The sequence below is a fragment of the Cataglyphis hispanica genome, chromosome 5 (genome assembly GCF_021464435.1).
Source record: "Cataglyphis hispanica isolate Lineage 1 chromosome 5, ULB_Chis1_1.0, whole genome shotgun sequence".
Lineage (NCBI taxonomy): Eukaryota > Metazoa > Arthropoda > Insecta > Hymenoptera > Formicidae > Cataglyphis > Cataglyphis hispanica.
Genome location: NC_065958.1, coordinates 7,367,079 through 7,379,576, shown reverse-complemented (window position 1 = coordinate 7,379,576; position 12,498 = coordinate 7,367,079). Strand labels below are relative to the sequence as shown.

Sequence of the window (12,498 nt, the reverse complement as noted above, 5' to 3'; positions counted from 1 at the left end):
AATTGTTGAAGTTATGAGGAAATTTTCAAGCCATGTTTGCATTAATTACTACGATAATCTAACTAACATTAGAGTTGGAAGAAACGTAAGCTACATATCTTGTATTCATATCGTACTCGTTTATCATTATTGTATATGCGAGCAATAAATATTCCAGAGAGTCTCAGTGAATGTCACTAACAATACATAACACAATGCACTTCCTAGCCTGTAATCTGCTATTTTATCGCGGGATAGGTATCGGGTGATACAGAATAAAAATGTTAGCCTCAGGTTTTTTATTACATGCTTATGGGTGTCACAGACTTAATATTTAATGTTTTGCATACATGCGATCGCGAAGAAGGCACTTGCGACAGTTCCTCTCTACATACGTTCAGTGCCTTCGTATGAATAAAACGCGACGCAGAGCGCAGTGTCCATTTATTAATTTTGATAATTGGTCTTATATGACGTTTAAACAAACACGATTAATTTTGACTCGCAGTAACTGGAAAGATAGATATCGATAAGAAACAGACATCTTTTTATCTAATTATAAATTATATATATATGAAATATATATATATATATATATATATATATATATATATATATATATATATACTACTTTATATGTTAACAAACAAGACTTCAAACAATGTATAAACTAAAAAAAAAAATATTTACGCATATAGATAGTTTACAAAAGCGTATATATACATATATTTGTAATATAAAATTTATGTGCATATATTTAATTGAAACATGAAAACAACAGAAAATATTTATAAGTCATGAAAGAGGACACGAATATATATAAATTGATAAGATATAACACAGAAGAATTAGATATTAACTTCAAATTGTGAATTATGGAGGAAGATAATCACCGCAAGAATAAGATTTCCAATTTTTTGGGAAATCTAAATAAAGCGAATAACACGGTGGAAAAAATTAGCAAACAGAAAGTGATGAAAATAAGATCGGAGTTGCATAAGGATTCTCTCTGGATGTTTCGGGTGTTAATAATATGCTTCAAGCTTATCGGTCTCGCTACGTTCACCTATCGCATTGACACATCGAAAAAGAGGACGTTATATACATTCCAGTATTCCAAATTTGGTATTGTCTACAACACCGTGCTAATCAGTTTAATGGTTGCTTCGAACTATCTATCAATACCATACAGCATAAACTTGCAGTACGAAAACAAGACGAATTTGACTGTAGGCATCGAACTTGTACAAACTATACTTGGCACTCTCGTGATCTGCACGATTCTGCTCTTCTATTGCATCGATCAAAAATCCTTAGTGCGAATCATAAATCGATTGACAGACGTTGAGCACGAGATTGATCATCTGTATCATCTTTATAAACCGCTGCGACGACAGCGTGTCTTGTGTACCTTGATTATTGCCTGCATCATGAACATTTGTCTGCTGATCGTTCTCCTGATCACCGAGTTTCTAGCCTTCCATTCGACCCCGATTTCCTGGCTATCGGACATCCTGCCGTCATTTCATGTGGGGTGGATGATAATACAGTATTTTCTGCTGGTCACGATCATTCAGGCGGACTTCGCTGACGTGAATCGGGCGATAGAGAACTTGTCCAGGGTCAGCACACCGGATCTTCGATCGCAATCCTTCTGTCAGACGCGCCGCATCATCGTCAGCAACTCTACCGTTCGTCAGCTGCTGCAATTGCGAGATGTGCATTGTCATCTCTGCGAGATCTCGGGGAATGTGTCGGATTTTTATTCATTGCCAATATTGTTCGGCGTCATTTTCCTTTTTTTGTCACTTATATATAACGGCTATTACCTTCTTTCGCCTCTGTTGATGTCCGACGAAGTTTTACAATACGAGATTTTTAGTAACACCGTCTTCTGGCTAATATATCTAATTTACCCCATTTCTCTCCTCACCAACAGAATTACTAGGATTTCGAACGAGGTAGGATAATGCAAACTCAAGTTTGTGTATCGTGTTCTAATTATAATGCATTAATGGATTTACTGATAAGAAACGAGATAAAGTAGAATATTTACGAGATTGTGTGGTATTATTTCAATTATTAATTTATTGTAGATGGAGAAAACGGGTAATATAGTTCATAATATCTTAAGTTGCGCGATCGGCAAAGAAGTAAAGTCAGAGGTAATCATAAATGAATCTTTTCAAATTATGCTCCTTGTCATAACATTCGACATTTATTAAAGATTATTGTTGTAGCTCAAGCAATTTTCGCTTCAAATACTACATCGTAAGATACGATTCACAGCTAATGGATACTTCACGCTTGATAACAGTTTTATTTATTCGGTGAGAATATTGAGAATAATTGCGATGATACGAGAGAGAGAGAGAATTAAAAATTCCCATAATTAATATATACTTAGTAATAATAATTTTGATCATCAGCTGATCGGTACTGTGGTGACGTATCTGGTGATACTTGTACAATTTCAAATGGGAAGCACGAGATCACAATGTAATTGTACATGTGAAAACTCGTAAAACACAGAATAATAACAAATTGAAAATAATAGACAAAATAACGATGAATCGGGAAATTTCTTAAATTGGAGAACTTTACAAAAATTTTCATTATGGATACTGACGTACACAGAATTGTAACGATGACTGCGAAACTTTCTAATGTAATTTCCTCTAATATGTACGTATATAATCAATTCTAATCTCTACAGAATTGAAGGATCATAAGGTGTAAAAATATATATTATACATAAATTACATATAATTATCAATTACTTTATTCATTATACATCATATCAATTTGAACGGCACCCTATAGAGTACAATGATAAAATGGAATTCTAGTACAAATTTCTCTAATGTATGAATTTTCTTTTTTAATGCCGTCATCTATTGATTTTGCCAATATTTTCTCATTTTTCTCATAAGAATAATGCCTTATAACAATCAATTTTCTTACGCCATACATCATACTTTCTGTTATACCGGCTCGGGAATTTTTTACACGAGCGTTATCGTCAAACATGATCGTCACTAACGATGGTAATTAAAAGCTATTAATTAACTACGAGTATCTCACGAAGTTCATCTCTCAATGCGATCCTATCCGACTGTAGCGTAGGCCCACGTTTACGAATGTCATTTTGTATAACAGAAAACGGTATAGCAAATTTTTCAATTTTTGTACATTTAATAATTGCACATTAAATTTTCAAATAACACAGCATATGGTTTATAATTATACGACATTTTAGCTACTTTTCTTGTCGACTAGGAAACTAGTTTCCAAGACGATTTCCGTCTTTCTTAATCACAACCAATTAATACTACGTCGGCGAATTATAGCCCATTCATCATCGTAAATTCGCTGCAAAATTTATGCGTGAAACTATACTTTTCGAATGTGTGAAAGAGTTCTTCTCTTACTTCAACGTATCGAAGAACACTGTTGCGTGATATGTGGAATGCACTATACATACACTTATTATACATACATCTTTCCATATTAGATCATTTTTTACATTTTTTTTTTACATATTACATATTCATATAGATTTAATATTTGCACATTTATATACTCGTATTGCTAAGATTATGGCACGCTTTCTAGACATTTTTATTCGTTCAGTTTACGGTACGATATTACGCATTCCAAGTGTCACGCCATAACATTAATATTGTAATAACCGAGAAGGGTTGTTAATATTTAGCAAACGTGTGTTTGCACTTGACTTTCAAATGATTTAAATACTTTACACATGAGCGAACACATTTTTTTTTCTCTACAAATATACTAAAAGTACGCATACACGCTTATTTACTTTCCAGCACGATATAAATGTTTCATATTGTTTTTTAACACAATAGATCTTTTCTTGAGCGCATTCCTACGCGTTTTGAATATATTGTGTAAATTTCGCATTGGCTCCATATTGAAATCTGATTTTCTCAAACTACTCATTATAGCAAAATGTTTGTATAAAAGATATATAAACATGTTTCGGCTTAAAGTTCAATTTTGTAAAATTAATTTTTTTAAGATTCTTAATCATTGACAGATTTCTTACAGATTGCAGAAAAGATTCTTTTGTTTAATATATTCTAATTCGTACAAGTTACACACGTTTCTTTTTATGTAATTATTCTGTCGGTTTGATACAAAAAGTTCTGAAATTATCTCAATTATTTTTTTTTTATATAAATTTGTTTCTATAATAAATTGTATTTTAATGAAATATTTTATGCTACGTAATTTAATCAAAATTGAAAAATTATATTGTTTTCAAGAGTATAGTGTACTAACAATTTCTTTTTCTATTTAATTAATTTAAATAATCGACAAACAACTATTTACATATCTGATAGCATATATCCATTATCACTCAGTAAAGTTGTAAGAATCATCACATAATTAATTATTATATGCCACAGACTATACGGATTGACGATTGTATTTTTTTCCTTTATCACGAACATTATCCTTCAAGAGATTGCTTTCTATTACTGTCTTACTCTATAAAACATCACATATATTGCATCTAGTACGGAAAACTTTTGTTGCTACAAAGAAATTAATTTTACGATAATTAAAATTTAATTTAATTTAATTTAAATGTATATATTGTCGCTGATGGCTAGTTGGAGGTGTCCAGAAATTAAAAAAGTTATGAAAATAGAATTTCAAAATTCAGCTCGCGTAAGATTTTAATTAGACTTTTAGAAAATAACAAAGATATGTTATTTATTTTTAGTCTAAAATAAAATTTTTATCTAAAATGTCAACAAAAAATAAATATCCATTATAAGCTAATTTCGGTTATGAGCGACTATACGCGGAAAGAGTTCCGTGTTCAAAAACTACACAATGTTGGTATTTCGAAACATACAAAAAAGTCACATATATCATTATATTGATTTGGGAGGAAAGAATATTGTTTATTTGTAAACATGACTATTTCTTTCTTTTGCTCTTAATTCACAAAATAATTTCAATAATTATTGCTCGCATTGCGACATTATTGTATTATTAGATAATGAATAATATTTAATTGGAGTGTTTTCTTAACAAGTGATTTTTGCCAGATTTTCTTTTTTTAAGCACATATCGTATTCCAACACTTTTCAGCAACAACTTGTCAGATATCTTTCAAAGGAAGCATATACGTATAATATATTGATTTACGTATATATTGTGGGGTTTTTTTGGCATAATATGATTGTAATGTTACTTTAATTATTTAATATCTACACGCAGAAATATGTTATTGCACGGCAATACGATATTCTCATACATGTTTTTTTATGATTCACATCGTATAATCAGATGTTGTTAGAATGAACTTAAAACTATAGCTGTCAATGCTCAAATATTCGAATAATTGGAATTGTGCATGTTCGGATCATCCTCGAATCATGACACATGATATAATCTGCACGATACTTTTTCATTACTTTTATTTATTTATTTATTTATTATAATTTGTTTCATACATCGTCAGTCTATAAGAACGATCGATATTAATTATTTAAATATTTGAATAGATTAAAACTTGAATAATTCTTCACTGGCCATGATTGAAAATTCGTACTTTACTGTGTAATTTTCTTTACTTATTTTTTATAAATGCCATGTACATGTTTGTTCAGTTTGGTTGTTGCAATTTAGAAAAATGTGCGTTCCTCCATGAATTTTTAGCATAGATATATTGCTATTGAGCTTTATAAATTATATAAATCTTAATCAGTTCGGATCCTGTGTATTATTTAAAGAAGAGATATATAATAATATAGAAGTTTATTAAATTTTACCTGTCGTCACTAAACATAGAAACATGTTTTATCATACGCCTTTATTACTTCGAAGTATTTTTTCTAATTTTAGAATCATTCTTTTCCATAGATTGCTTCTCGTACAGTTTACATGTAAAATTAACAAAGAAGAATTATTTATTGAATAATTATTAGAATGTAGATATACATTGTTTCTTCTGCTCCCACGTACTTTTGTAGTTGTTTTTATATGAATCAAACGGAATTGTAGCAATCCGTACTATTATTGAGAGGACGAGAGAAAAAGGTTTCATAAAATCACAATTAAATACTATTGGCGAATCTTGTTGAATTGTTTCTATGTACATTGAGAAAAAAATGTGTATGGTGAAAATCGCATTTACAGTGGAATATAAATCGACGAAAATCGACACGTACGCATTGTTCGCTAATATAATACAAATATAATACAATTAAGAGGGTAATAAATGATAGGTATTTATGTTTTTTATAGATATCGTATTTAGGAAATTAGATGATAATCATCAGTTCAATCAGCGATTTATGAGATCAAAATGGAGATTATAGAAAGAGAAACAGTATCGAAATTAAAGAAAATTATATGCTGCATTAACATATGTTCATTTCTGTTGTCTTCTTATTAAACGGAAGTTTCGGCTGAGGTAGTACCATTTGCTTTTAAAGAATTGATGCTTTCCTTGGATCGTATTAAATCTACCTGGAATAATTGGATTAAAAAGTGTTCGTTAATTTCAAGCAATGTTATTCTTTAGAATTTGCTTTGACATATTTTTCTTAAAATTCTTCTAACAAGATATGTATTGAATTGCTCTTCATTATTGTTGTTGTTGAATAAATTTTCTACAAGTTTAGAAAATTTGAATAGTTATGAACACATTATATTTATAATTGAAAGATTCAGATGTCATTTTTTAACATTTAATTTTTCTCGACTTTTTTCAGTTGATTACAAATGATAACATTATGAGAGAAGAATTTAAAAAACTGAGAAAAAATAATATAAAGATAAACAATAGTACTGTAGATATTATATATATAACAAAAAGAAAAAATCTCATTTTTTATGAAATATCACATACAAAATAAAATAAAAAATTGAGATTTTTCCTTTTATTTATGCATTATATTGATGTAATGAAATGACGAAAAAAGCAATTTTTTAATGTCCATGCAAGAGTAAAAAAACAATTAATAATGCAACGAAAAAAAGGGACATGCAATTATAGATGCTTTCATTCCATAATAAAGGTGAAATGGGCATCGATGAGAAATGAGTCCAGACGTATATGTAACATCTTCTCAATCAGTGTTTAATTACTTCGTTGCACGAATCAACAACATGTTCTCGTATATATTTCTATAAGCAGGAATTGCAAAGCTAAATTTCATAGATGATTACGTCGCTATACGACGAAAAGGATAAAAAGTAATTGGACATACTTGACATAGTGATAAATAAATTTGTAATGATAATAGTAAAATAGAAAAAATTCTCTTTTCTCAGGAATAATTACACAATGAAATTTTTAGAAATCTATAGTAAAATGAAGCTTGGAATCTAAAAACTAAGTCACGCGGAATTGTATTGTATAAAATTGTATATATAGCCGTTGTTAGGTCATTGTTATATGATAAAAGCGTGATTCTCGTCATATTCTCATCACGAAAATCCATTTTTTTTCTATAACGAGTCGTTCACGTCTGAATTCGCTTTTATGTCGACTCGACGAGGACTGTCATGCCGTCCTCGCTTGTAAATTTACTCACAGCGGCGGTGCATAGGATATGTTGCATGCCGATGTGTTGGTGCTCTTGCTGTGTGTCTTGCCATATGAATTGTCGGTTTTTGGTGATGGTGATGGTAGTTAGAATTTAGAGTCATTTACGTTTGTCACCTTGATCGAGATTCCACTGTCATCTTCGTCCTCTTCGGTCATCGTCGTCAGTCTCGTTGTCTCGTCGGCTAACAGCGTGTTGTCCTTCTTCGGGTGCTTCTTTTGTTTTCCCATACTATGCGCCAAATAATTATATAATTAGTTCTAACAGTTATAGGCAACAGTCTTCGTATTAATTTCTGCTTTTTCTATTTGAAAAAAATTGAAATTTTAATAATTATTGTTAAGAAAATTTTAATACTAAAATAAAATATAAGAAAACAATGTAATTTTTATTTTTATTTTTATATTATACTTAGTTTTATATGTCTTATTTTACGTGATCTCTGCAAGGATACGTACAATTATTCGAAATTCGATACCTACTTGATTAATGATTTCGATTGCTTTGACTTTTCGTTGCCTTCATTGACTTGTTGCCAAATACCGGTCTTATTCACCTCCTCGCTGATATTGATACTTGCCAGAGGAATCTTCATGATGTTTCCATTAGCCAAAGAAATTTGAATATTTCCCGGTCCATATCCCATCGTCTCGGTCGGATCCTGCGGAATGAATTAAACAATAGTGTGAGTTTCGATGTCGATACGCGATTCGTTTCTATCCAGAGGCCATGCATAAATTCAAGCGAACTTTGCGTTGCCTTTAAATTGTTGGGAAGCAAGATACGTTGCTTGCCAGCATATTTTATTAGTCAATTATACGCGACAATAAATTATAGATGTATACAAGGAAGTATTAATAATCAATGATAAAAGAGAATTCGCGTATAATAATAGAAATAAGTTCGCAAGAGTATGACTCTTTGTGAATAGATAAGTCTAAAAAAAAAAATGCATTTGAAAAATTAGTGCGACAGGTTCATAATGACGGTGGAATCAGTTTGTGATTTGAGGAAAATGATTCTCTAAAATAAATATTTACAAATGTATATGTGTGTGTTATAATAATGATTTTGCTCGCCTCGCGGGGATATAATAATCGATAGATTTTATCGATAAGATATTATCATTCTGTTCGCGTATAACGATTGAGATAGCGACATTGATGCTTATACTTTAAGAAGAGAATATTAATATTTATAATTATATTAAATTATTCACAATGAATAAATAAATCTGTGTGTTCATAAATATAGATATTGATAATTTAATATTTTTATCGACATCTTTTTATACTTGATAATTCAAGAAAATTCAAAAAAAATATATGGTTTGTTTAGATTCTCAACTAAGCATAAGCTACAATAAATTCTCGCTGTTATCATGTGAAACGCGGAAAATTTGTAACATGCCATTGCGATCGATTTAGCGGCGCGTGATTGATATGATTACAATCTAAACCATCCGCCGCAATCGGCGCGTGAATCTGTTTTACAGGATTGTCAATGTCGTGAAAAGCGCTTCTCTTTGTTGAATGACGGGCATAAGAGATTATATAATAGCTCGTCGAATTTATTCGCTTGCTGATAAAAGACTATATATGACTGTCGCTATGCGGCGAAACTACGGACGTGCACTTATAGTGACGTACCGATGACAGGCGGAGGATTCGACGACTGACGGTTTTTTTCGTTTGCGATTTCCGTACCGATATTCCGTGTTTGTCCGTGCTTGTGCTTTCTTTCGGTCGCTCTCTCATCGAATCGTTACTCTCGTCCGTGAGTCATGGTGCTTCCATTCGGTTATTTCGTCTTTAATTGCATTGCTATAACGAACGCACAGCTGTCGGCTGTTATACAATGCGACGATTCGTTTAATCGTTCGTTCACATTAAAAAATATATAAGTATTGTTTTCTTATTGATATTATTTTATCGCATTGTTTGAATAATTATATACATGACAGTTGCATCGTTTTATATATAGCTGGTTGTGCTGTTTGTTTCTATCCCCTAACAATTCTCAAATTAACATTATGTTAAATTTGGTGCAAAACTTTTTACTTAATCAATTAAGTTTTAATCCAAGTTTTGTCGAAAATCTTCTGAAATTGCGAGACAAAATTTTAACTCAGCTACTTATGTAAAAAATTGTGTTTTCTCACTACGTGTCTCATTCATTTCTAATATTCTAATATTAATATCGCGAAAAATATTTCTAGAATTAACTGGTAATCTTGGAGAGAATCTTCTCCTGATAATAAAATTGAGAAAAATGTTTTGAGCAAATATGTGGATTATTATTTCTATAGTTTAGTTTTTTATTAAAAGTGTGGCTTTTTTTAACACGCCAAATTTAGTTTATATTTAAATTATAAAAATAAAATAAAATAAAATATAATAAAATAAATATGCTATCTATATAAACAAATAAAAAATTGAAGCAAAATTATATAGCAAAAAAATGAGGCCAATTATATAAAATACATAAGTAAATTTAACATCCCTTATTATAAATGTAATGTAAATACTACTATTATATACCTTTTTTATATTTTTTCATTGTTATATTAATTAATAATTATTTTCAAATTATATCAAAAGTCTTAATATTTCATTATTATAAGCTTGAGTATAGAAGCTCTCAAGTAAATAAATTACGTGAATCGTTAATTGTATTTTAGGAGATGTTGGAATTATAAAAAGGTTCCGTGTGTTTCGAAACAGTAATGTATTTTTACATGATAAGATAAGTGGATTGTATGTACGATGGCGCATCAAATCGATACAAGAATCTGGAATGGTCCACAGAAAGAGATATCAGCGATATATTAAATGCAGAAGACACTTTTCATTGAGTCATCGATATCGATCGTGATGCATCGATCGCTACTCGACAAATATCTTCGTTGATACCTTTCGTGGAAGGTCGACAACCTGCTATATGTTTAATAATATATATTGTTTCCGAACACTATATATTAATTATATAGTTGATTATTAACTGTGGTTATATATATAAAAAAAAAACTCTGATTGCGATGTAGTAAATATATGTATTCTTCTATGGTGAACCGATCATAATTTTATTTATTTTTTGTGTAATTAATAAATGTTATTCTATTATTAAAATATAATATAGAATGATATAAAAAAGCGCTACATTTAAGTCATTCAAATATACGAGAGTAAAATATTGCTTACCTTATAACAATAATATTTCCTAAATTAATTGTTAAACACAATTTATTATAGTTTGTAATATCCTGCTTGTGTTACATGGCTGTAACATAATATTACTCATTTGCAATTATATTACATTGTAATGATAAAATAAGAGACTGCAGTCTTTTTATATTTCTATTTTTTTTAATTTGCCTAAAATTAAAACTAGCAAATTAGCAAACACACAAAAAAAGAGCATTATATATTTTCATGAAAGACATTGTATGTTGTTACGTGTTCATCATAGAAGAATACTCGATAACCTGGAGCGAAATGTTGCGCAAAATAAAATTTCGGGCAGCCGTCGACATATTCGAGAAGCGCTCGCATAAACGATCAGCACTCAATACATTATCCTAATTTTGCTACAACAACAATGCTATCGATACAAATATTTAAGACTGCGGTATCCAAAAGTCTACCGTGTTCAAAAATTCAACAACGATTATCATTACATTTACTTTAATACTGGTCGGTCGCTGGTAAGCCACCTGGATTTAAGGATTATTTGGCACATGTTCTGGATGGAAGACGAGAGGATGGCTTTCGAGACCGAAATCTTGGGTCGTTGAAAGAATATTGGGTGAAAAATTCGCCGAAAATGCTCGACGGACAACAAGTATTTCCGTAAAATGGCAAATACGTTCGCTTAAACAAAAAAAATTTTATGGATTGAAAACAATCCCTGTGTGCGTTTTCAATATTTTGGCATGGTACCATTCTCGTCGTCTTACGAAGTATATTCAGGCGATGCGAAATTCTCAACCAGAGAGGAGTAAAGAGTATCGATGCGATAATAATCGTAAAAAGTATGCGTTTTGCGTAGAAATATATATATGTATATATCACATTGGTCCACCTGTTTTTTTTTTGTTTTTTTTTTTTAAATTATTAAAGGCCGAATTGGCTCTTTTAAAATTTTCTGCAATTTACATGATAGTGCACTTGAAATTAAACTATACTCTAGCTTATATATCTTTACTCGAATCTGGTATCAGTGCGGCGACAAAAAATTGATTCGTCTTAGATGACATGCCGATCGCACGTCGCGGTATGCACGTCGTTTTTTCTGCAGAGGGCAGATTCCTCAAAGTCGGAGAGAGTTATAGTGACCACGGGGCAAGCATTTGCTACGCGATCACCGTCCGTATGCTATTTGCGACAAATGATGGCGTTTAATATTCGTGTCGCGATGCTAACCTCGCCGTTCTCCAGTTTGCGAAGCTCGTCGGCGTGTTTCTTGCTCGGTTCCGGCATTACATCATCGAGGATCTTCAACTCGCGCTGCGTAAATATCAGGTCCAGGGATTTACGTATACCGATCATTACCACGAGCTGCAAAATTTAAAACAAATTTATAATTGCAAATAAATCATTGCAAATAAATATAATTTCTTATATACTCTAGAAAGATTAATTGACTTATCTGAAAAATTAACTCTAAATTTTATAACAATATAATTGACTTCTTCTTTTCCGTTTGTAAAATACAAATTAATGTTCTAACTGTTTCTAATTATTTTAATATGTTTTAAAATTACGAACCGATGGATTCTCAAATTACTCACCATTAAGGGAAATAGAATAGAAGTGGAACTGAAAGATTTTATAATCCACAAGCAGGCGAGGCAGGCAAGCTGAATCACAGTGAACATATGTACGCGCTTCAATGGCACCTAAAAACACATACTTGTTTTAAAACA

At 30.9% G+C, this 12,498-nt stretch overlaps 2 protein-coding genes across 11 annotated transcripts in view; one reads left to right on the top strand and one right to left on the bottom strand.

Moving 5' to 3' along the window:
* Positions 1-740: 740 nt before the first annotated feature.
* Positions 741-2,516, top strand: LOC126849574 (putative gustatory receptor 28a). The gene is given in 4 exon segments (XM_050591536.1): positions 741-1,940; positions 2,076-2,144; positions 2,220-2,309; positions 2,409-2,516. Coding segments are annotated over 4 exon segments (1,353 nt in total). The 5' UTR covers positions 741-854.
* A 222-nt stretch (positions 2,517-2,738) lies between these two features.
* LOC126849948 (sodium bicarbonate cotransporter 3) overlaps positions 2,739-12,498 on the bottom strand; it is a 48,624-nt gene continuing 38,864 nt past the window's right edge. For 7 of the 10 annotated variants that reach the window (XM_050592417.1, XM_050592422.1, XM_050592413.1 and 4 more), the window contains 5 exons: positions 12,364-12,471; positions 11,996-12,130; positions 8,057-8,235; positions 7,682-7,805; positions 2,739-6,492 (listed from right to left, as the gene is read on the bottom strand). In XM_050592417.1, the coding sequence (XP_050448374.1) occupies positions 6,415-6,492; positions 7,682-7,805; positions 8,057-8,235; positions 11,996-12,130; positions 12,364-12,471 (624 nt within the window). In that variant the 3' untranslated portion in view covers positions 2,739-6,414. Of the gene's footprint in view, positions 6,493-7,562; positions 7,806-8,056; positions 8,236-11,995; positions 12,131-12,363; positions 12,472-12,498 lie in introns of all 10 variants that reach the window. The other 3 variants (XM_050592414.1, XM_050592419.1, XR_007687475.1) reach the window with 2 other exon arrangements.